Source organism: Silurus aristotelis (genome assembly GCF_946808225.1).
Source record: "Silurus aristotelis genome assembly, chromosome: 4".
In the NCBI taxonomy this organism is placed as follows: Eukaryota; Metazoa; Chordata; class Actinopteri; order Siluriformes; family Siluridae; genus Silurus; species Silurus aristotelis.
This window is the reverse complement of record NC_139577.1, coordinates 23,354,408-23,380,614: the sequence shown is the minus strand read 5'-3', so window position 1 is coordinate 23,380,614 and position 26,207 is coordinate 23,354,408. Positions and strand designations below refer to the sequence as shown.

The 26,207-nt window shown below is 38.7% G+C and overlaps 1 protein-coding gene across 1 annotated transcript in view; it reads right to left on the bottom strand.

The window, feature by feature from the left end:
• Positions 1-26,207, bottom strand: part of LOC310724412 (gamma-aminobutyric acid receptor subunit pi) — a 54,108-nt gene that overhangs the window by 18,374 nt on the left and 9,527 nt on the right. The window contains exon 2 of the mRNA XM_083538430.1: positions 23,603-23,692. Coding sequence (XP_083394556.1) covers positions 23,603-23,649 — 47 coding nt within the window. The 5' untranslated portion in view covers positions 23,650-23,692. The remainder of the gene's footprint in view (positions 1-23,602; positions 23,693-26,207) is intronic.

Sequence of the window (26,207 nt, the reverse complement as noted above, 5' to 3'; positions counted from 1 at the left end):
ATTCGAGTAAGGTACAATGTCTGAAAACCTGTTACCTTTCAAATACAGTACTAAGCAAAAGTCTTGAATACCTTTTCAGCATGGTATATTCATTTGAAAAAAAAATTCTTATATTTTTTTTTTTTACAAACATGCTACTAAAGATGCAACATATGCAATGTATTACTAAGTTTGCTACATATAACTGACAAGCCAATAACTGCCTGTTATTAGTTTATTCAATATTTTAATATTTTGAAGACCCAAGTGTGCTAATAAATTTTAGTTTGTACTATATAAATTAAGCTGGACACTGCTGCAGAGAATGTCTACCTTCTCCCTCAAAGTAGATTGTCTTCTTAATTTCGGTCTGCTCCACACCCTGATTACAGTACTTCCTGACACACAGTAAGCATCTAATCTCTCTGTCTCGTTTTCTGCCACAAAGCATGTCATCAGAAGCTGATCCACGTCTTACATATTCCTTCTTTTTTTCTATCTTTTCTTATCAGTCCTTATGTTGTCTGCTGCTTCTCTCTCTGTATCACTGTGCTTTATCACTGCATAGATGCTGAGGATGAGGCATATGAGCACTATGATAGATGGATAGCTCTCATTCTCATCTTCTCTCCGCAAGTATTATTTGGAAAGTATTATTTCATGCTTTTATCAGACACATTAAAGACACGGAGTATCCTTCATACATTCACTAAGCCAAATAGAATTACATCCATATTATCAATGGAACCTACACTAAGTTTTAATAGTTTTTTTAGAAATCTGTTTATTTAGTTACATTCTCTAGTGGTTTAAAATCAGCATTTAGATACATTTTCAGACACAGGTTCTAATGCATGTCCAGAAAATAGCTGACACTTAAAATACACAGATATGCAAAAGGATAAACAAGCCAAAGCCTTTACTGTAGCTTGACTAAATATATATAGCCTAAATATAGTGAGCATGTGCTTATTGTGCAGGGCTGGTGCCAGCTTTGACAGTTATGAAATTGAATTTGTCAACAATAATATTATGTAAAGTCAAATGCAATAGACACGTTGTATTATGCATACTTTTCTGCTGAATATGCAGTGATGAAGAGCAGTCACTCCTGTACATGAAAATTTCTGCCTGTATCTATCAAAGTCTGGGGGAAAATTATAATGATTTTTTAAAACCATTATTAGAACATTATTCATGCCTAAATCTCAGTCTGTATTGCACAAGTGTTCAGTATGGTTATATATAGGCGCAAGGTTGGAGGCACACAAATGTATAGGATGCATTTTTATGAAGTTAAATATTATTATCTTGATTTGAACTAGGAGACCCACACCTGTTCCCTTTGCATGCGCCATGAATATATGCTTTATATAGTTTGGAGTGGCCCGCTCTGGAGCACTGACCTCAAACCTACTGAACACTTCTGGAATGAATTTGAATGCTAACTACACCCCAGGCCTCCTCACCCTAAATCATTAAGTGATTTACTAAAACCCTTTATTAAAGCTGAATGAGAAATGTCCCCACGGTGGGACGAATAAAGGTATATCTTATGAGCACAAATTTCCAGAACCACATTCCAAAATAGAGTAAAAAAAAAAAAATAAAAAATAAAAATTTCCCCAAAGTGATTACGTTAATAAATAAATCTAGACATAATTGCATAACTGCAGCTGTTTCTGTTAATGCATCTGATGGGTGTATGCACTGTATAATGTGCACAATGCACACAAGGAGATATTATTAAAGCAACTTTGCATGTTTTGGATTCTTGCATTACACTATGACTCACCTAATTCTTGGTAATCCATGCTTTTAGTGCCTCAATATCTTGTGTGAACATTATTTATTGATTCCAGTTTCATGCAGCCTGTTTTTGTAGCAGCTTAAGTCTCCACATCTAAGATTTGATTTTGCCCAGTTCTAATAACGTTGTACTTAAATCAGGAGGATCAATTTTCAATTTGAATTGTTTTTTGTTTTTTTGTCTGACGCATCCGCCTACGCTACAACCAACCACTGGTCCTCTGACGTCTCCTGTGGATTACGACAATGGCTCTTAGACAAGCCTGAATAAATCCACTCTGCAATTATATGGGACTATCTCTGCAGCTTATGTGTGTGTCACTGAATAGAAGCAAAAGGCTCAAACTACAAGAGCTAGTTCTCAGCACATGTTTATCAGGCTATATAAATAGCATGAAAATTATGGCAAAAGCAAAAAAAAAAAACAACATATAGCAGCAGGAGTTTTTTTTTTTATGAGAATGACACATTTCTTAGTGTTTTGAGCTCAGTGTGTGGGCACAGATTTAACATTAATAGCACAGCTTGTGTGGGACAGCAAAGACTCCAACACGGTCTACTTAGTCCGTCAAAGATAGCCAGCTAGATACCTGCAGAAGGAGAAGTCACCAGAGATCATCTCCTCTAGAGGATTTCCACTTATGAAAAATTCATGCATGCAGAATCAAGATGGTAACGAACATGCATGAGGAATTTATGTCAGGTCTCAGCTGTGTATTTCTTACCCGAAAGTACAAGTGGTCAAGAAAAGTGTCTGAGTAAAAAGATTCACCCATAACCAAATCATACCGGCAAAAGTAACAGTTTTGAATGTTCTACAGAGAGCGAGAGAGAGCGAGAGAAAGAGAGAGAGAGAGAGAGAGAGAGAGAGAGAGAGAGAGAGAGAGAGAGAGAGAGAGAGAGAGAGAGAGAGAGAGATATTCATAATCAACATTAATAAGCAAGGAATTAAAAAAACTGGGCATGATGTTGAAAGAAAATTATGAACAGCAGGTTCTGAGATGAAGCAGATAAAATGTTTTGTATGTTTATTATTTATTATTTAATTATAATTACTAAGTATTATTATTGATTAAACAAAAGATTAACCATAAGGTCCTTTACCCTTGGCCATATAACCTTTATCTTTAGTGTACATCTTATCTTTTAAAAAGAACTCCTTTTAAGAAATGCCAACTAAACATCCCCTCACTTAAACTTTGAGAATCCACAGCCATATCGACAGATATAATAGTCAAGGTCAAAATAAATTTCATTGTCTTTTTTTTTTTTAATCACAGACATTCTGAGTAAGAAACATGTCCATGGTGTTAGATTTAATTGAAAAATTGGTAACCCACAATAATAATGCATTTTAATGAGTAATAAAAACAATTTAAAGAAAACCCGGTACAAGTTGTTACCATAGAAACAAAAATGTATTAAAATTAATACACTGGTATGAACCTTGCAGTCGAAATTAATGTAATGGAAAATTTGTAAACCCCTCTGAGCAATCAGATTTGAGACTTAAGTGAGATTACCTTATGTCTAATCTGTGAATTTTACTCCGGAAGTCTAATTGCAAAACAGAATATTCGCTCACAACCAATTCACGCTAGCAGCTATAACCCAAAATGTTTAAGACAGATACAAAATTAAGAGACAGATGGAATAAAAAACAGCTACAGGTTCACAAAGCCTGGGTTTGTCTGCTCTGATCCTTAAACTAATAATCACAGTTATTATATTTACATTATAGAGCCGATTGCTGTTTTAAAAAAAAGACATGTACGGGGTGTGTTTAAGGTGATATGACCATGTCTTTCCATAAAAAAGCAATTACTCTAAACCAATCCACTGCTTATCCCTAGTGCTCACATAGGCAATAATAAAACCTTGCATGCCTTACTGGACAAGGGGAATATAGGAATATGCTTGCTTAGCCACACACTGTTCAAACTGTTCATTTAAGGTTAAACATTAATTTGCCATATGCTGTTCAGCATAGTATAAAAGCAAAAGAAAAGAAAATGTGCGATAAATGTGTGATACTCCAAGTGTCCAAACATGGTCCTTTTGGATATATGTTAAGACAAACAGTGAAGGTTGCCATGTTGACAGAGAAAAAAGGAGCATGCATAGAGATAGAGAGATAGAGAGATAGAGAGCGAGAGAAACATATTACCAATTGCCTAATATGAAACCTCTTAATCAAGGTAGACTGAGAAAGCATATAAAAAAAGATAAGCACTAAGAGCTAGCACGGTTCAGCTATTATTCACCCCAAAACCAAACATCACCATGAGTACACTCAAATCTAATTACAGTCACAGGCAAGGCATACTTCGCATTCTATTACAAGCCCTTGTTTATGTCTCTTACACGTTGTCAAATTAGAGTTAACCATCCAGAAAATCAACTGAATGTAAAATTGCCTTGTTTTCTAAGTGCCACACAGGATGAGGTTCATAAACAAGCTCATTAATCAGAGTGACATGGCACCATAAGCACAACAGCATCGCTACTGGCCTCTGAGCAACACAAGCAGGAGGAAGACACAGGAAACTTAGTTAGGGGACAAGTTTCCTTTCTGAGCTGGGCATCATCTGGAGAGACAACATTGCTTTATTGGGAAAAAAAGGTTTTTTAAACAGTATGGAGCTGGTATTCTCTAAACATAAGCAGAAATAAGATGTAGTCTGTTTTATGAAACATTGCAGCTCACTGATTGTTTTTCTTTACCAATAGCTTGTTTGGTTGGCTTTGGGTTTACTCAAGTATTATGAACTAATAAAATACAAAAATAAATATTATATAATAAGAAAGACTCAGAATTATAATTTCCAACATTTTCTTTTTGCTTTTAATGACAACTCTATTAACTTAACACAAATGTAAATGTTTGTATCACAGGAATTTTTACAGATTTGATTTTGTATGTACTTTTTAAACATACAAACTTTATGTACTTTCCATTACATATCTAGACCCAATTTACTGGTAGAATAAACCCCACTCTTCTGAGAAGAGGTTCCACTGGATTTTTGAGTGTGGTTGTGGAGATTTGTGGTCATTCAGCTACAAGAGCTTAAGTAAAGTCAGATAGTGAGATAGACTGAGGAGGACCTGGGTGCAGTCAACGTTCCAATTGGTCCCAAAACTGTTTAATAAGGTTAAGGTCAGAGGTCTATAGCAAGCCATGTAACCCATATGTTCATGCAGCTCGCTCTGTGCACAGGGTCATTGCCAGGCTGAAACAGGTTTTCTAAGTTCCTATGTCTTCTAGTTCAAATAAAAGTAAAAATTTAATGTTACCACATTCAATGACATCCCACACAAATGTGTGTTTTGTTCTAAAATATGCGAAAGTACCCTGTTGAATCCCATGGTTCAAAGTTGACGGAATTGACCAAAAAAATTCAAGATTTTCAAGCTCAGCTTCCCAAAATCCCCCCAAAAAAAAGCCCAGATACACTAAAACATTTTCAGGTTGCAAATTATGTGTTGTTCAATGTAACCTCTCTGACCTTCGGAAGACCAAAGAAAAGCGTTCAGGAACAGATTTTCGAAGGACAATCCCTGGATCCACAATATACAGTGAGGAAAATAAGTATTTGAACACCCTGCTATTTTGCAAGTTCTCCCACTTAGAAATTATGAAGGGGTCTGAAATTGTCATCGTTGGTGCATGTCCACTGTGAGAGACATAATCTAAAAAAAAAAATCCAGAAATCACAATGTATGATTTTTAAACTATTTATTTGTATGATACAGCTGCAAATAAGTATTTGAACATCTGTCTATCAGCTAGAATTCTGACCCTCAAAGACCTGTTAGTCTGCCTTTAAAATGTCCACCTCCACTACATTTATTATCCTAAATTAGATGCACCTGTTTGAGGTCGTTAGCTGCATAAAGACACCTGTCCACCCCATACAATCAGTAAGAATCCAACTACTAACATGGCCAAGACCAAAGAGCTGTCCAAAGACACTAGAGACAAAATTGTACACCTCCACAAGGCTGGAAAGGGCTATGGGGAAATTGCCAAGCAGCTTGGTGAAAAAAGGTCCACTGTTGGAGCAATCATTAGAAAATGGAAGAAGCTAAACATGACTGTCAATCTCCCTCGGACTGGGGCTCCATGCAAGATCTCACCTCGTGGGGTCTCAATGATCCTAAGGAAGGGAAGAAATCAGCCCAGAACTACACGGGAGGAGCTGGTCAATGACCTGAAAAGAGCTGGGACCACCGTTTCCAAGGTTACTGTTGGTAATACACTAAGACGTCATGGTTTGAAATCATACATGGCACAGAAGGTTCCCCTGCCTAAACCAGCACATGTCCAGGCACGTCTTAAGTTTGCCAATGACCATTTGGATGATCCAGAGGAGTCATGGGAGAAAGTCATGTGGTCAGATGAGACCAAAATAGAACTTTTGGGTCATAATTCCACTAAACGTGTTTGGAGGAAGAAGAATGATGAGTACCATCCCAAGAACACCATCCCTTTTGTGAAGCATGTTGGTGGTAGCATCATGCTTTGGGGGTGTTTTTCTGCACATGGGACAGGGCGACTGCACTGTATTAAGGAGAGGATGACCGGGGCCATGTATTGCGAGATTTTGGGGAACAACCTCCTTCCCTCAGTTAGAGCATTGAAGATGTGTCGAGGCTGGGTCTTCCAACATGACAATGACCCGAAGCACACAGCCAGGATAACCAAGGAGTGGCTCTGTAAGAAGCATATCAAGGTTCTGGCATGGCCTAGCCAGTCTCCAGACCTAAACCCAATAGAGAATCTTTAGAGGGAGCTCAAACTCCATGTTTCTCAGCGACAGGCCAGGAACCTGACTGATCTAGAGAACATCTGTTTGGAGGAGTGGGCCAAAATCCCTCCTGCAGTGTGTGCAAACCTGGTGAAAAACTACAGGAAACGTTTGACCTCTGTAATTGCAAACAAAGGCTACTGTACCAAATATTAACATTGACTTTCTCAGGTGTTCAAATATCTATTTGCAGCTGTATCATACAAATAAATAGTTAAAAAAATCATACATTGTGATTTTTTTTTTTAGATTATGTCTCTCACAGTGGACATGCACCTACGATGACAATTTCAGACCCCTCCATGATTTCTAAGTGGGAGAACTTGCAAAATAGCAGGGTGTTTAAATACTTATTTTCCTCACTGTATACGTTTTGCTGTGTCTGTGGAATGTTCAGATTAACGTTCTCCAAAAATTAGTTAACTCTGTGTTTAATTATATTTTGTGTATTAAAACTGTTCAAGCTGTAAAATGACACAGTTAAATGTGTTACTATGGTAACAACTGCCAGTAAGTGTAAAACTTTTATTAGCGCCAGTTTTCATATGTATTAAATTACTTTAATTTAATGAGTTAGTTCAGTCAGATCACAGCACGAAAAAGTATTCACACACATAAAAACAATGAAAGCTTTAAACATTGCAAATGTATATCCTACGTCAATACTATATTTCTTGTATTCAGCATTGATAGTTGTATACTCATAGCTAGTTTGTTAAGTACAGTGTGCTGTTGTAGTAGGCAGATATCCAGCCAGGCCTACGGTATATAAAATATCCTACTGTCTTAGGTTATGTATTGTTATAAATGTTTGCTGGTGATGCTGTTCCTTGTCTCTTTAAACCAGTTCTGTGCTAACCACCAAACCTGTGTGTTGTGCTGTATTAAAGAGCAAGCGGTTGTCTTTTTGCATTTTAAATGATAAAGCTGGTAAAGATTCTTTCTAGCCAACCCCAGATTATAATAATATACTGCAGAGAATAATATACTGTTGTTTTAGCTAATTCCAGTTAAGCTTCAGCCCTACACAAGACATGCAAGCTAATTAAAAAAAATCTTCATTCTGCTCTTCTGGCTAAATTTCACAGCAGGACATCTGATATCATTACTATTGTAATAAGTGGCTAATCTAAGATTCCCACTGTGCCAGTTAAATTAATAGTGTGTGTTTGTGTGTGTGTGTATGTGTGTTTGTGTGTGTGTGTGTGTGTGTGTGTGTGTGTGTGTTGGGGGTCTTTAATATATAGTGCATGGAATATTACAGTGAGAAGCTTTTCCGTGTGCTGAACTCTTCATTGTTAGCCTGTTTGTTTTTCTTTGTTTTCGATGTATAAAGGCATACTGATATTTCTTTTCTGTCAACTATTGCAGCTTTTCAACTCGTAACATTTATATTTTATAAATGTAACTCTAGTATGGCTGTGTAAGCTTGTACAAATGTATGAGTTTTGTTCAAGGAAGCACACTGGTGCTCTATTGGATATGTCTAAAACCAAACTGCCAACCTCAGTTAATTTTGAAATAGTGCTTTCAATGTCCTTTCACTACCTTTACATAATTATAAATGGTTTCAATGCCACCACATGAAATCATAATAAGTGATAGCATTGCTTAACCCCAAGTTCCAGCTCAGTTTTCAGTCAGCATCTACTGACTGAAAGTAGTCAGTAGCATCTACTTTGAAGCATCTCCAGGCAGAAAGCGCCGCAGAAGACGCAGTCGGAGAGGCGGGGTACATGTTAGGCTGAGGACTCACCTGGATTTTCCGTCTCCGAGGTGTAAAGATCAACTAGGATTTGGCAATGCTAGAAGATCGCTAAAATGCTACCGATGGCTTCGGCCGGTTGGCTCCAACACTGGTGTTCCATTTCAGTGTCCTTGCTACCTTGAAACATCTACTCGGGGTTGTGTCCAAGAAAACCTCCGTCCAATTCCTTGTGTGACATCGTCGCCTGTCAACTTGTCCACGTTCCGCATGGCACTTTGTAACACCAGATCACTCAACAACAAAACATTTGTCCTCAATGATGTCATCTCTCACAGTCTGGATCTGTTTATCCTTACCGAAAACTGGCTTCCCCCAGGTGACGTCAGTGCCTTTTCGGAAATCCTCCCCTCTGGTTACCTTTACCTCGGCAAACGGGTAGGGGCAGGGGGATAGCCACCATACACAGACAGTCCCTGAAGTGCCACCAGCTGTCCACTAGAGGGTATTCCAGCTTCGAAGTATTTGTGCTCACTTTACCCTGTCCGTTTTACCATTTCCTTGCCTCCTTCCATACCATCTGCTCCCAGATTATGAACTCTGTTGCGCCCTACAAGGTGAAGTCGACCAATGGTCTATTGGACCCCTGGCTCAATGATACAACTCGGGCCCTTAGGCGCCGGTGTAGACAGGCTGAGCATAGATAGAAGAAGGATAGGCTGCAGGTGTCACTGGAGATGTTTAGAGACAGTCTTGCCACCTATCAGAGTGCACTGAAGGAAGCTAAAGGACAGTACCTTTCTGCTCTTATCAATAGCAATAGCCACCACCCTGGAATTTTATTCAGCACTATCAATTCTGTCATAAGTCTGTCGTCTTGAATGACGTTTCTGAAAACACATGCAATGCATTCAGACAACATTTTTGGACAAGGTTTTGTCTGTTAGGCAAACTATTACACAAGTCCCTGCTGTTGCCATGTCTACTCGTGCGGCCCAATGTGTGCTAGAGAACTTTGATGCTGTTACTCTGGTGGACCTCAGGAAAGCTGTCAGGGTGGGTTGAAGCCCACCACCTGCCCTCTTGATGCTGTTCTTGCCAGGATTTTAAAGGAAGCTGTTGAAATCATAGGTCCTATTCTTGTCTCCTTCATAAACAGCTGTTTTAGAATGGGTACTGTTCCCGCTGCTCTCAAACACGCTATTGTTAGACCGCTGCTCAAGAAACCCAACCTTGATCCCTCCATACTATCCAACTTCCGCCCTATATCTAACCTGTCATTTCTGTCTAAGTTGATGGAGAAGCTTGTTTTCACCCAGCTTCAGTCTCACCTTCAACTGCACGGCATTGGTGATTCATTTCAGTCCGGTTTCAGGTCGAGACATACCACTGAATCAGCGTTATTGAGGGTTATTGGTTTTGGTGTTACTGAACCTTACCGCTGCATTTGACACCGTGGATCATGCCATCCTCATCTCTCGTCTTCAACATGTTGTTGGTCTGCAGGGTGCAGTACTAAATTGGTTCTCATCATACCTCACTAACAGAACTTTTTCAGTATTGCTGGATGATCATTCTTCCTCGGTTGCTCCTCTGTCATCTGGTGTGCCTCAAGGATCTATTCTTGGTCCTATTCTGTTCTCACTCTATATGCTGCCACTTGGTCAACTCATCTCCAATCACAACTTTCAATTTCATTTCTATGCTGACGATCTCCAGATCTATCTTTCTGTGATCCAAAGTAATCGTTCTGCATTAGACCCTCTCCATAATTGCCTTCAGGATATTAAACAGTGGCTTTCCCAGAACTTCCTTCATCTGAATGAAAAAAAGACTGAGTACATCCTGTTTAGCTCGGACTCACCCAGCAGTTCTCTGAGTTTTGGTCCTCTTACACCTCAGTTTGCACCTACCGTGCGTAACCTGGGTGTTATTTTTGACCAAAGTATGCACTTCGATAAGCAGATAAGTGCGGTAGTGAAAGCGAGCTTTTACCAGCTAAGACTACTCAGCAAGGTCAAATCATTCTTGTCCCTAGCTGACCTTGAAAAAGCTATACATGCCTTCATCAGCTCGAAGATTGACTATTGTAATGCCCTTTACACTGCCCTTACGCACTTCCAGCACACATACGATGCGTCACTGTGCTGAGTATTTTTAAATTGCAGTTAAAAACTCATTTATTCAGACAAGCTTTTAACACGTAGCCCTGATTTAACTGCTATTTTATGTATATCGCATTTTTATTTTATTTTTATTTATTTCTTAATTTTGTATTTATTTTATATTGTTTACTTTTAATTAAAAAAAAATTTTTAGTCTATATTTTGCTTTACTGGAAAGCGCCTTGTGCTCCTTTTGGTGGTTGTAATGCGCTTTATAAATAAAATTTGATTAATTGATTGATTGATCTACTTTGGCTGGCTTTATACAGTATGCACTGTTTCTCTCTCTCTCTCTCTCTTTCTCTCTCTCTCTCTCTCTCTCTCTCTCACTCACACACACACACACACACACACACACACACACACACACACACACACACACACACACACACACACACACACTCTCTAATGCTACATATGCTGCTCCTGAAATACCAGTTATCCTGAACATGTCTGCTCTCCAAACCTTTCTGAATTAACTGCACTTTAGTTATTACTACTTCATATTCACTACCTCCCACACACAGTTCACCTCAGTGACAGCTCAGTGACACCTATGAACATTCCCTTCACATGTTTCTTTGAATTCTGCCCATGTTGCAATTTTTCTAATGGCACTGTTAACACTTTACTGCTGCTCACTGTACATACTGTACTAATATACATATTTATTGTATTGCTTAGCTGTAAAGTAACAAAGTGTCATGCATTAGACAAATAAAAATAACAGCATAAAGTAATCTTAATTTTTTTTTTGCTCCATAATTATTTTCCGGCCTTCTAAAAGAACGCATTTTCAGAATGCCAAAAAACCAAACATAAAGAGAAAAAAATCTTAACTGCACTGTAGGTTTTGGACATTTTGGCGAGTTAAAAAAATTGTGTTAGCTTGGTAACTTAATTGCAAACCACAAATTATTTTCTTTTTACTTCAGTCAGTTTTCTACCAAACCTAAAAACAACAAATCTGCCAGCACTGAGCATTCATTTATTTTTCTTAGAACAAATGGTAAGCTTTTTTTTTTTTTTTTTTAAGCTTTTAGCTTTTTTCTGTCAAATGTTTGGCAACACCCAGTCTTTTTATTTTTGAGACACATGCACATTTCATTTGTCTACATGGAACAAACTATGCAAAATGCAAAAACACAAGAATGGAACAGTGAATGCGAGTAAAAGTTATGTGGACAGATATATCCAAATTTTGAAATTTTGGCTCTAACAGAAGATCTTATGTAGGATGGAGAACAGGAGAAGAGATGTTAGCAGACTGCCTTACACCCACAGTCAAACATGGATATGGTATGGGGTTGTTTTGGAGCAGGAAAGACTGGAGACTTATTTCAGGTGAAAGAAATACTAACACAAAGCTACTATGCCACACTTCAATACCATGCAATTCCATCTACGCTGCAGCAAACTGGACTGAATTCACCATAGACAATGACCTGAAGCATAGTTCCAAGTTCTGTAAGCATTACAGTCTGATAGACTGTTATCTATAATGAAATGGCCTCCCCAGTAACCCCACCTTTCGAACTCCTCTGGGATGAAGTGGATCACAAGGTTAGAAAAAATATCTAAGCTGCGAAGAAACAATTTGGCAAGTTTTACAAGAGCCATGGTAAAGTATTTCAGCTGAATGTTTAGAGAAACTAACTGTCCAGATGCCAAAAGTGTGTAAAGCTATTATTCATGCTTAAATTTAGTTGTTAATGCATTTGCTTGGTCAAAAAAAAGTTGTTGTATATAAACAAAAGAAACAATAATGTGTCTCTCAAAAACAAAAAAGACTAGGTGTTTCCAGACTATTGACAGGCAATATAAGTGTGGTAACAGTAATTAGTCAGTCAATAAGTTGCATGGAAACTAATATGTAGGGAGCAAATATTTCCAAGTTTTATTTTACCTTTTGCTATAGAACACACATTGTTATTGCTACATGGGCAAGAGACATGCCCTTTTCATCAAAATCAGCTTGTCTGTAAGACTGATAAATAGTCCAACATTGTGCATCACCACAGCTCCCAGGCTCTATATTGATAACTGTATTAAAAGAAGTCTTAGAACATTTTGATCAGTCTTGCATCTGCTACAACATGTGGAAAGCTTTTAAAAGGATCTATTTGTAAGTCTGTATATCTGTTTCTGCTTTCACCCTGAATTAATTGTAATCTTTTTTTTTCACAGCATATGACAAAAAAGCAGAAAAAACATTATATTTTCAGAGGTTGTAAAAATTTTAAGGGCAAGAATATAGTCTAACCACACACGTAAAATGTCCTTCTCTCATCCAACAATAAATATGGATTCATAGGATGTTTTTTTTTATATATTAGACATTATGACTTACATGTTTATCATAGTCTCTGAGCAAAAGGCTACAGACAAGCTGTCACACTTACTCACACATGCTGGTTTGTTTCTATATGATCTATATATCATAAGGTGGCAGTGACTTGCCTTTTCTGTGGTTTGGAGCTCCAAACTACTGTTTCTATGGTTTAACCTTTATTTTTACAGGCAAGTTATTAAGAACAGGTTCTTATTTACAATGGCGGCCTGACAAGTGGAACAACCACTTAGGGAAAGGGAAGTAGGGCTAAAATAAATACAAAAACATTAAAAAATACATACAAAATTAACAATTACATAAATCCATTTTAAAACAAAATTATGTAGAAAAACAACTGCTTATATCCGTGAACAAATATGATATCATATTTTTAAAGGTTGAAATTGTAATGGATTTTTCCAGTTTGAGGGTATTTTGCAAAGCATTCCAGTCGCGAGCGGCAGCAGATTGAAAAGATGCAAGACCAAACGCAGAGTTGGTTTTAGGAATGCTTAATTGAAAATTAAGTGAGGACCGGGTGTTAAATGTGACAGGCTTTAGCTGCAGCAAGTGACCTAAGTAAGGAGGTGAGTGACCGAGAAGGGTCTTATAAATGAACGTGAATCAGTGAATTTTACGGCGATTGTGAAGGGAGGGCCAGTTAACAGATGAATATAAAGCACAGTGGTGTGTATTGAAAGGAGCATTTATGGCAAACCTGATAGCAGAATGGTAAATAGCATCAAGTTTTGATAGGGTAGACTTACAAGCAACCCTATATATAGTGTCTCCATAATCTAACATGGGTAGAATGGTCATTTGAATAAGAATAAGTTTGGCAGAAGTGGTGAAAGAAGGTGCCAGATCAAGAGTGATGAATTATGCTTACAGACTTCACAGAGGCCTGTAGCTCTTTTTAAGATAAATGAATATATATATATATATCGTGTATACATACATATAGTTTATAGTGCATTATACTGCTATTTTGTAAGACATAAAAATACATATTTCCAGTTTAACCAACACTTTTTATAAACAATTATTAATGAATTTAATCAATAATTCCAAATATTAATTCTACTTACAATTTAGCTACTCATAAGAAATGCAAAATACACAGGAGCCTAAGATCCTGTATTTAAAGATCCTGTATTTTATTAATTTGGCAGATGCTTTAAGGCAATTAATACTCTGCATACAGTATAACTCTGACAAGCACCTACTACAATTTCACCAGTAGGACAGGATGGATGGCTATTATGCAGTGAAAACTAAGACAAGAGAAGGACATTTAGAAAAAACTTTATGCAAAATGCTTTGCAAGAGAATGTTAATCAAAATCAAATCAACCACATATGAGAATTTTATACAAATTTATCACAGAGCAAATTCCAAATGCTAGTAGCTACTGCTCTAAACAGACTGTATTTTATGGCAAACTACCTCAGTGCTTAGAGACTGAACACTGACAGATCTATGATGGAATACTTACATAATGATAGAACACTGAGAACAATGCTGTCAAAGTACAGACTTTAAAGACAGCACTAATTTACCAGCAATCCAAAAACAACCAAGCTGAAAACATGGAAAAAATGGATGTAAAAAATCGTCTCTAGGTTACGTATGTATCCTTAGTTCCCTGAGGGAACGAGACACTGCATTAATGTTCACGCTCTGAATTAATGTGTGTATCAATATTATTAACTCCTCACTATAGTTAGGTCATGTCCCTAAATCCCTCAAGTTAGCAGTTATTAAGCCCCTCATTAAAAAACCTAATCTGGATCCAAACACGCTATCGAATTACAGACCAATTTCAAATCTCCCATTTATGTCTAAGATTTTAGAAAAGATTGTCGCTGCCCAGTTATGTAACCACTTGCAGGAGAACAATATCTTTGAAGAGTTTCAGTCAGGTTTTAGGCCCCATCATAGCACAGAAACTGCTCTAGTTAAAATCACTAATGACCTGTTTTTAGCTTCAGACCAAGGCTACATCTCCCTATTAGTTTTACTAGATCTTAGTGCTGCGTTCGACACTATAGATCATGATCTTCTCCTCGATCACTTACAGAATTACATCGGTATTCAGGGACAGGCATTAAGCTGGTTTAAATCCTACCTGTCCAATCGTTACCATTTCGTAGATTTAAATGGAGAGCTATCCAGGATTTCTTTCGGCTTCTCCCATTAGGGGTCGCCACAGCGGATCCTCCGCACGTTTGATTTGGCACATGTTTTACGTTGGATGCCCTTCCTAACGCAACCCTCCCCAATTTATCCGGACTTGGGACCGGCACTGAGAGTGGCTGGGGATGGTTCCCTGACCGGGGATCGAACCCGGGTCGCAGCGGTGAGAGCGCTGCATCTTAACCACTAGACCACCAGGGGACCCGGAGAGCTATCCAGAATAATGCTAGTAAATTATGGCGTGCCACAAGGGTCAGTTCTAGGACCCCTGCTTTTTACAATATACATGCTTCCATTAGGAAATATTATTAGAAGGCATGGAATTAGCTTCCATTGTTATGCTGATGATACCCAGCTATATATTTCATCCAAACCAGGCGATACAGCTCAATTAGCTCGCATAACTGAGTGTGTTGAAGAAATAAGAGATTGGATGACCCATAACTTTCTGCTATTAAATTCTGATAAAACGGAGATTTTGCTCATCGGCCCAAAAAATAGTACACAGAAGCTCCAGCATCTCAGCCTGCATTTAGACGGTTTTTCTGTAACTACTAGTTCAACGGTAAAAGACCTGGGAGTTATTTTAGACAGCAACTTATCTTTTAAAAATCACATCAATCAAGTTACAAAAACAACCTTCTTTCACCTTAGAAATATTTCTAAGCTAAGAAATATGGTATCTATATCTGATGCAGAGAAGCTCGTCCATGCGTTTATGACCTCTAGAATAGACTACTGTAATGCATTACTAGGTGGATGTCCTGCATCATTAATAAACAAGCTTCAGTTAGTTCAGAATGCCGCAGCAAGAGTTCTTACTAGGTCAAGAAAATACGATCATATAACCCCAATCTTATCGTCCCTACATTGGCTTCCTATTAAGTTTCGAATAGACTACAAACTACTGCTACTCACTTATAAAGCACTAAATGGTTTGGCTCCCATGTATCTATCCAGTCTTTTAACACGCTACAATCCGTCACGCTCCCTGAGATCTCAAAACTCTGGGCTTCTAGTAGTTCCTAGAATAGCAAAGTCCACTAAAGGCGGTAGAGCATTTTCACATTTAGCTCCTAAACTCTGGAATAGTCTTCCTGACAGTGTTCGGGGTTCAGATACACTCTCCCAGTTTAAGTGTAGATTAAAAACATATCTTTTTAGCAAAGCCTACACATAACACACATCACACACATCACATCACAACCTTGTGCTCCAGAATATATGATTACATGCACATTATCAACTTGTGCTGTTAATATCATGAACAGCAGCTACGCTAATTCCTCTCCACTGCTTCTCTTTCTCTCCCCATCCCGAGGCATCCTGAGGTTTGGGCAGCTCCAGTCACGTCCCACCTCGTGAAGATTATGGACCTATGGATGATCATGGAGAAGTAGATGCCGAGTGTTTAAAAGCCCTGGCATGGAGAAGCTGATGCTGGATCTATGATGATCACAAATTGTTCTGTATTGTTGAAAGATTTATGACCAAACTCTTGATGTCACCCATATGAGGATGGGTTCCCCTTTGAGTCTGGTTCCTCTCAAGGTTTCTTCCTCATATCATCTAAGGGAGTTTTTCCTTGCCACTGTCGCCACGGCTTGCTCATCAGGGACAAACGCACACCATTCACCTTCACTGTTGTTTTCTGTAAAGCTGCTCTGAGACAATGTCTGTTGTGAAAAGCGCTATACAAATAAACTTGACTTGACTTGACTTGACGTGTAATCAGTCAAAAAATGTGGACGCTGGCCCTCCCCGGTGGGGTGACGTCACGACCAGGATAATAAAATGCATATGAGTGAGGGCAGTGGCAGCTTCTGTAAGTGAGAAGGAAGTGCTGCAGGGACGCCGGAGGTGTGGCATAGAGGCGCAGCGTCCCGTTCCCTCAGGGAACTAGAGTTACATATGTAACTTAGAGACGTTCCCTTTCAGGAACTCGAGCTGCATCGAAACGCTCTGAAAACAAGTGTCCAATTACGCCAGACTGAACAGTCCCTTCCACAGCTAGGGGAGGACTGAGGGGTCAGGAGTGGCACTGCGGCTTAGGTTATAGAACCGCAGAAAGGTTAGTGGGGTGGACCAACCCGCAGCGTTACATATGTCATGGACGGGAACTCTGGGGGAGTGGGGCAGCCACATAGGTGGAGTAAGCTCTGACCCCGAAGGGAACGGGGAGACCAGAGGACTCATAAGATGATGTGATAGCATCAACAATCCACCTGCTCAGAGTCTGCTTATTAGCAGGGAGGCCTCTCTTGAAAGGGCCATAGCAGACGAGCAGCTGATCGGTCCTTTTCCAAGGACCCGTCCTGTGGACGTACGTGTCTTGTGCGCGCACCAGACAGAGCCGGTTCAGTTTCTCCTGGTCTGAAAATGCGTTACAATCGGGATTGCCCGGCCACAGGGCCGTAATAAGCCGACTGGAAGCAGTACCACGGGGGGGAAGGCATACAGATGCAGCCTCGGCCACGCCTGAGCAATGGCACCCAGCAGGGCTGGAGGAATAAGGGAGAACAAGACGGGACAGTGCGATGTCTCTTGAGACACGAACAGATCCACCTGGGCTCGTCCGAATTTCTCCCAAACCTGATCCATCACATCCACCATTGGCCATCTCAACCCGTGCCTCGACAGGGTGTCTGCTGCCTCGTTTAACCGGCCCGGGATGTAAACTGCTCTCAAAGACAGGAGTTTCCCCTGGGCCCAAAGTAGGATCTGATGCACCAGCCTGCACAGGGGGCGTGAATGAAGACCTCTTTGATGGTTGATGTAGGAGACCACCGCATTATTGTCCATACAGACAAACATGTGGTGACCTCTGAAGTCTGAGAGGAAATGCTTCAGTGCTAGAAGCACAGCCAGCATCTCATGATCGCTCCCCAGCCCATGAGGGATGCATACATCGTTAGCGTTAAGCTGAGGAGGTTGCCCCTCCGTGAGAACCCACAGGTCCTGAGTCACCACTAAAGGGATCTCATGTACAGCAGAGCAAGTGGAATCATACTTAACACAGCTGCCATAAGCCATAGCAGTTTCTGCAACTGCTTGACAGTGAGAGGCTGCCCTTTTCTGACCGTAAGGATGGCCACAATGCGGGCAGGGGAAAGCTAGTAGTAGTCGAATCCCAAATGACACCGAGATACAGTGAGGAAAATAAGTTTTTGAACACCCTGCTATTTTGCAAGTTCTCCCACTTAGAAATCATGGAGGGGTCTGAAATTGTCATCGTAGGTGCATGTCCACTGTGAGAGAAAAATCCAGAAATCACAATATATGATTTTTAAACTATTTATTTGTATGATACAGCTGCAAATAAGTATTTGAACACCTGCCTATCAGCTAGAATTCTGAACCTCAAAGACCTGTTAGTCTGCCTTTAAAATGTCCACCTCGACTACATTTATTATCATAAATTAGATGCACCAGTTTGAGGTCGTTAGCTGCATAAAGACACCTGTCCACCCCATACAATCAGTAAGAATCCAACTACTAACATGGCCAAAACCAAAGAGCTGTCCAAAGACACTAGAGACAATATTGTACACCTCCACAAAGCTGGAAAGGGCTATGGGGACATTGCCAAGCAGCTTGGTGAAAAAAGGTCCACTGTTCTAGCAATCATTAGAAAATGGAAGAAGTTAAACATGACTGTCAATCTCCCTCGGACTGGGGCTCCATGCAAGATCTCACCTCGTGGGGTCTCAATGATCCTAACAAAGGTGAGAAATCAGCCCAGAACTACACGGGAGGGGCTGGTCAATGACCTGAAAAGAGCTGGGACCACCGTTTCCAAGGTTACTGTTGGTAATACACTAAGACGTCATGGTTTGAAATCATGCATGGCACGGAAGGTTCCCCTGCTTAAACCAGCACATGTCCAGGCACGTCTTAAGTTTTCTAATGACCATTTGGATGATCCAGAGGAGTCATGGGAGAAAGTCATGTGGTCAGATGAGACCAAAATATAACTTTTGGGTCATAATTTCACTAAACGCGTTTGGAGGAAAAAGAATGATGAGTACCATCCCAAGAACACCATCCCTACTGTGAAGCATGGGGGTGGTAGCATCATGCTTTGGGGGTGTTTTTCTGCACATGGGACAGGGCGACTGCACTGTATTAAGGAGAGGATGACCGGGGCCATGTATTGCAAGATTTTGGGGAACAACCTCCTTCCCTCAGTTAAAGCATTGAAGATGGGTCGAGGCTGGGTCTTCCATCATGACAATGACCCGAAGCACACAGCCAGGATAACCAAGAAGTGGCTCTGTAAGAAGCATATCAAGGTTCTGGCGTGGCCTAGCCAGTCTCCAGACCTAAACCCAATAGAGAATCTTTGGAGGGAGCTCAAACTCCGTGTTTCTCAGCAACAGGCCAGAAACCTGACTGATCTAGAGAAGATCTGTGTGGAGGAGTGGGCCAAAATCCCTCCTGGAGTGTGTGCAAACCTGGTGAAAAACTACAGGAAACGTTTGACCTCTGTAATTGCAAACTAAGGCTACTGTACCAAATATTAACATTGACTTTCTCAGGTGTTCAAATACTTATTTGCAGCTGTATCATACAAATAAATAGTAAAAAAATCATACATTGTGATTTCTGGATTTTTTTTTTTGATTTTGTCTCTCACAGTGGACATGCACCTACGGGAGAACTTGCAAAATAGCAGGGTGTTTAAATACTTCTTTTCCTCACTGTAGGTGGTTCTCTGTAATGGAGAAAGCACACTCTTCCCGGCGTTCAGCCGGAAACCCAACACCTTCATGTGGGCGAGAAAGACATCTCGATGCCGGACCTCTAACTGCTCTGATTGAGCTAGGATCAACCAATCGTTAATGTAGGTGGGGATGTGGATGCCCTGAGACCTCAGGGGAACCAGAACCGCATTTACACCTTTCGTGACAGTACAAGGGCAAGAGCAAGGCCAAACAGAAGAATGCGGTATTGGTAAGCTTCGGCCCCGAAAGCGAACCTCAGGAACTTCCAGTCAGTAGGTAGGATGGTTACATTAACATATGCATACTTTGAATCACAGTCGGCTCCTTCGAGAACCGACTTCGGATGCTCCGCTCCCAAGCAAGCGACACAAAAGCTGTGATGAAAAAATATTTCATTTGATTTTACAGCTGGTTCCACCATCACACAACCACGTGAGAAGCTTTTCGAGTGAAACGTCATGCTAACTTGGGGTGCAGTTACAGAGCACTAAATAACCAACTGTAAAGGATGAAATTAACTTTTTGGTTGAATGCAAGTGGGTGCTTTTCCAATGACACTAGGTGTGGATTAAATGTAATGCGATCAGCCAGTGGAGTGAGCTGATGAGAGGTGGAACATGTATGTTTAGGCTGGCTGCAGACCAGTCAGAAGGCTAAGTTTAGAACTACCTGCAGTGGTTTTGCATATTTTTTTGTCTCAGGCCTAAAACACATATAGAGCAGTGAATCAGATATACAGTAATCACCTGCTTTACAGCGGTTAGAATCTTGCACCCTTGGTTTATCGCAGAATTGCATTTGTTTCTCAGATTTTCAGATAGCACAATAAACCAAAAAACTTATAGGGAATTGTTTTTATGGACTTTAACGTTGAAGTAATGAAATGTATTAATACGAATATAATTATTCATTTTAAAATAAAGTTAAATGTTAATGCAGTACAGTACTGTATACATAAAATATCATTCTTGTGGTGCCGTCCGTTTATCGTGTTTTTTCATTTATTGTGGGCTGTTTTGGAACGTGATAAACTAGGAATTACTGTACAACTACACTACACTACACTACACTACACTACACTACAACCACACTTGTAATTATAGGGTAAACATCCTACTATATACTATTTTTTTTTTTTTTTTTTATTAAGATTGTAGCTACAACTTGCAAATGCAAATGTTTGTACAAAGCAAGAATGTCTATAAACACCTTTCATATGAAATTGCTTAAATGGAAAGTTTGAGATGTTTAAGGTCTGGGGATTATATATATTCAGCAAAGTCTGGCTTTGACAGTTCCTCTACCTTAGCTACATCACTTTACTTCATAATTTGTCTAATGATGTGCATTGGACTGTTTGTTTTTTTGTTTTTTAAAATGTATTATTTTTGTCTGATCCTTCCTTTTTCTTTCAAAAATGTAACTAATCTCATAGCCTAATTTAAACCCCAACTAGACCGTTACTAAGGATGACTGAATCAAGACCAAAAATGCAAGCTAATTAACATGTTTTTACTGTTTTTGATGTGTTCTTTCTGAAACAAAGCCCCAATGCACACCTCTATCCTCAACCAGATGTCTTTCTGGAAAGCTTTTAATGAAAATAAATGTTTTTTTTTTTTTTCAACTGACAATTTCATTCTCATATTAGGAATGAAATGATAGTTATCATGGTTTGACAAGTTCCCATAACAACAACATAAACACCTTCTGCATAAGTCCAGAATAACTGATAAATATGCTTCATTACGGTTTGTAGAAACTGTAATTTATAGATATGTGTACACTGTAAAAAGAGTCACAGTTTAATTTAGTTTAGTGTGTGATGTTTTTGGATGTGTACTCATGTGTGGACATGTGTTTCTAAAAAAGTAATCTTAGTTCAGCTGCACAGTGTGTTATTAACATAGCATAAAGGGGGTTTGGTCACAACTGAAACTTTTCTAAACTACCCCATCATGCTTCTGCATATGTGCCACAGGGTTCTTGAATGTGATTGGCTAGCTGCAGTAAGGCATGTGGTGATGAGGATTTTTTTCCTGCACACTTAGCCTGGCACAGTCAATGACAATTTTCACACTCTTTGAGCAGCTCATATAAGGTCTGGCACACTGCATGCATGCCTCCTATCTCTTCATTTATATTTTCCACTGCCTCTGTCCTGCTATCTCAAAAGCATGCATGCAAGAAAAAAAATGAATTATGAACTGGTTCAAAATACCTTTTTAGTTCAGACTAGTCAGGTAGAGAGTACAGTGAATTTCTCTTTCTTACTTTGGAATACTAATCAAAGCTATTATATGCATCATTGCAAAGACAAAATACAATTAACTTGTAAATAATTTTACTAATCCTATAAAATATATTTATTATTATCTATTTTAATATGACCCACTCTCATCCAAAAGACATAATTTAGTCTCATATGCATGAAAATGGTGAAGAATTAAAACTAGCTAGCATGAATTACTGACTGACTGACTGAACTAGATAACATGACTAGCATGAATGAAACGAGACATTTAAATATAAAAGAAAATGGAAATGAATGTAATGTAAATCTAAAAAGCATGAATAACTATCACAAAAGCTAAGTAAACCTTACTGTCTTATCTGGTTGAGTCAGATATATGCTAAGTCAAATAAATGAATAAGAATGCTACATAGACCTGGATAACATGACCACTGCCATTCATATTTACCAAATCTACAAAACACCTATGGGAGATTTTTGAGCAGTGGCTCACACAGTGTTCTTCAAACCTATTTTAAAGACAACAACAGAGGTAAAAGCATGTTAATATCATCAGTTACATTAAAGAGACTTTGTAAGTTGTTTTGTCAATAAATCTTGATGTTTGCATCACACCTGGTCATCTGATTACGGTTAATTTATTCACAGTGTCTATTTTTACATGATTATGGTTGGAGAGAGAACTGCTTATTCAATTATGTGTAACAAATCTATGGAATATGTGAATATAAAGTGTTTTTTATACCCATAACTGTTTTAGTAATAGCCCCGTTAATCAGCATTCAGCACCACACTTTTGATTTGATATACTTTCTAACTTCCACTAATAAGCTGCTAATGTAGGCAGTGTGTAAGGGTTGCACAGTAAGGGTTGCACAGCATCCACAAAGTAGTTGACAGACTTAATATAAGTAGCAGCAGGAGTAGCAGCAGTCAGCAATTGTGCCTGTCATTTTCTCTGGGAAAAAGAGCGAATAACTAAGATGTGGTGGACAGATGAAAATAAAATGACAAAAGAGCATTTGATAGATGGAATTAATAGAACCTCTTGATAGATGCAAATTGTGGAATTATTTTCCCATGGAAATCTAGCCCTACTGCTCGGTGCTGTTATTAGCTGCAGGGTAAGCAATTAAAGCAGTGCATTCCGGTAAATTTAAAACCAGGTTTGTACAAGAAAAAAATAAAAAAATACACCCAAAAAATATTTTTGTACGAAAACTATATAGGTAGCCCCTGACTTACGAAATAGATAGGGACCGGAAAAGTGTTCGTAAGTCGAATTTTCGTAAGTCGAGAAGAGTGAGACTTATGTGTCTCAGTCCCACAATGCATGCCTGCCAGGGCTTCTTCTTCTTCTCCCATCTCGAATCTGATTTTGAAAGTTTTCTTGAATATATTTTGATTTTCTTTTTGTGTTTTTTGGGTGGCCATCCGTGTTCGTCTTTTAGAAAATTCATAATTCGGCCGTTCATAGGTCGGGGGCTGACTGTATAGCATTATAATATGGCTATGCTGGTCATCATATTTTTCATTTAAAATAATTAAATAATCCCAGACTCTTAAATATATATGACCTTGTAACGGACATGAATCAGCTCAATTTAGATTACCTACTGAATCTTACCTGCTGAAGAGGATGAAGGCAAACAAAATAAAACAGGAAGGGATCATGGTCACAATTTCAGGAAGACAGTGGGTGTCTTCTAGAGTTTATCTAGAGGGGAGAGAAAAGGAATGTTATGTGCATCAAGTCTGTTAGCTTCACAGTACACATGTTCTTCTAACTCTACCACAACAATGACTAATGACAACAACATCATTAGTTAAGAAAATTGACTTCTGTTTAAAAGACCTTGAGTTCAAATCCTAGCATCACCAAGCTGCTTATTCTTGGCCCAAAAGCAACCCTTAACTCTCAATTGTATAAATAGAATAATTCTTACTCTGGATTAGGGCATCTGCCAAATGCCATAAATGTAAAATGTAAATGTGTTAAATATAGAACTGATCAAATTGATCTCCTTCAGCATATTATTACTGGTGCACATTTTGTCATAAAGTTATCCAGATGCTGCATAGTGTGCACTGGGTCAAAACATAGTATACATAGAAGACTAGTGTAGCCACTGCTGTGTATAGTGTATGTATGTATGTACGGTGTTGTTACTAAACATATTTTGTGTGTGGGAGGCTATGTGTAAATTTATGAATGCTAACATAGTTGCATCTTACAAAACATTTTATGTTGTCACTAAGAGAAAATGTACTGCTGCTTCTGAAATACTGACAAATTGAACTGACATCTTGTCCTCCAACAACATCTGTATATATCTATGTTTTTTTAATCAGTTCAGTTTTTTTTTACACATGAAACACTGCACATCAATGAGGTCTGCTTGCTTGTCAACAATTTTTCAGCCTAAGGGGACTATAGCGACTAACATTAAACTTTAAATCTACTATAAAAAAACCTACTTTGTGAGATACTGGTGAATTGTAAGGACTGTGATCATGTGATTTATGTTGTTTTGAGTCTGAGTGATGCAGTGTGAACAGTAGAAAGGTCATTCTGAGGTCAGCTATCCATATACCAATGGAAAAGTTGACATGCAATACAAATTAGCTCCTTTTTTTACCATGATTCATTCTGCATGTTCATATTGCAAAATCCCAATCCTGTATGTCCAATCTCAGACAATAAATCTTGACAATAAACTTCTGGGCTCAAACAACAATATTTTGACTTGAATGTTATATTAAAAAAACATTATGTAATGAGACATACAAATCATGGCAGTTCATCTTCTATAACAAGTGTGTCATATATTTGCTCTGTCGCATATGAGGGTTCACCTGATTGGTTAGTCTAATCTGCATAAGGTTGAATGTGAACACTAAACACAGTGCCAAGGTGTCAGATCTAAGCAGTGTGCTCTCCTGAAGTGACAGTGCTTTTAGGCAAACCAGTACCGCTATCTTCACAGGGAAACAGGGGCTTTGCTGACACAAAGTTGCTCAGTTTTAGTTCATCTATATCTGCATCCTATAAGTCCATGTTTGCAATAGGGACTTGTGCTCATTTAGCCACAAATCATTAGTGAGGCCAGTTATGATACAGACAAAATTCTATCTTCCAATTAATCGCAGATGTGTTCACAAGGCTTGAGGTCAGGTCTCTGTGAAATACACTTAAGTTCCATGTCTATCCATGTCTTTATGGACTTAATTTTATGCACAGACACATAGCTAGAAGCATGACAGTGTACCTGTTAAAACATGTTAGAGCCTGTTAGAACATGTTACTTTCAGAGAAGAGAAATCATAATGCTACATCACATTTAAGACCAATCCAATTTTGCAGCAACAGTTTGGGAAAGACCCACATATAGATGTAATGTGCAGCTATCCAAAAACAACTGTCTGTGTAGTTCAACTCTTACCAGCATAACATACATTTTTTACATTTTAAAATCCAAAAACTAATTCAAGCACACATTTGGGCTTTTATGATAACTGTTATACCTGTAAGCGTATCCTTACACTGTATTTCACAGAGCACATATGGTGTTTTGCTTAAAGGCTACATAAGCCATGAAAAAAAAGCTGAAGCTTTTCAAGTTTGTTCCTACACTAACACACAGTCCCCAACTTCTAGTCTCTAGTACCACTCAAAACAACATCCCTCCATCAAACTGCTCTGCCAGAGAATCAGTTTGCACACTTTTAAGATGGCATGCATACTTGACAAAGTAGATCCAGCATGGCAGCCATGTAACCTTGATTTACCCACAAACCGGCATTAAATGAAACCACAACATTATTAAAAACTAAATGTAAACCAAAGAAACTTTAACGTTTGTGTACTCTTACTGACCTTATAGGGTGACAAAATCATTACACATTTATATCTAATTTTTCCTTTTTTTGATTGATTTTTTCAGCAGTTTGCGTATGCTACAATAATTAATTTATATTGTGCTCTTGATGACAAGTTAGATACATTGAAATACATTTCTCACAATTATTTTTGTGGTGTGTGATCTATTAGGCCAAAATCCATTTAGGCTTTTTTTTATCTCAGTAACAGATTTGACAATCACATAACTAGAGGGACTAAAATCAGCACTAAAATAAATCAACAAATGTTCACCAGACAAAAATAAACACCATCTGTCTAATTTGACTAAGCATTGTTTGCATTTTGTTAAGCCAGTAGTCCAGGACACATA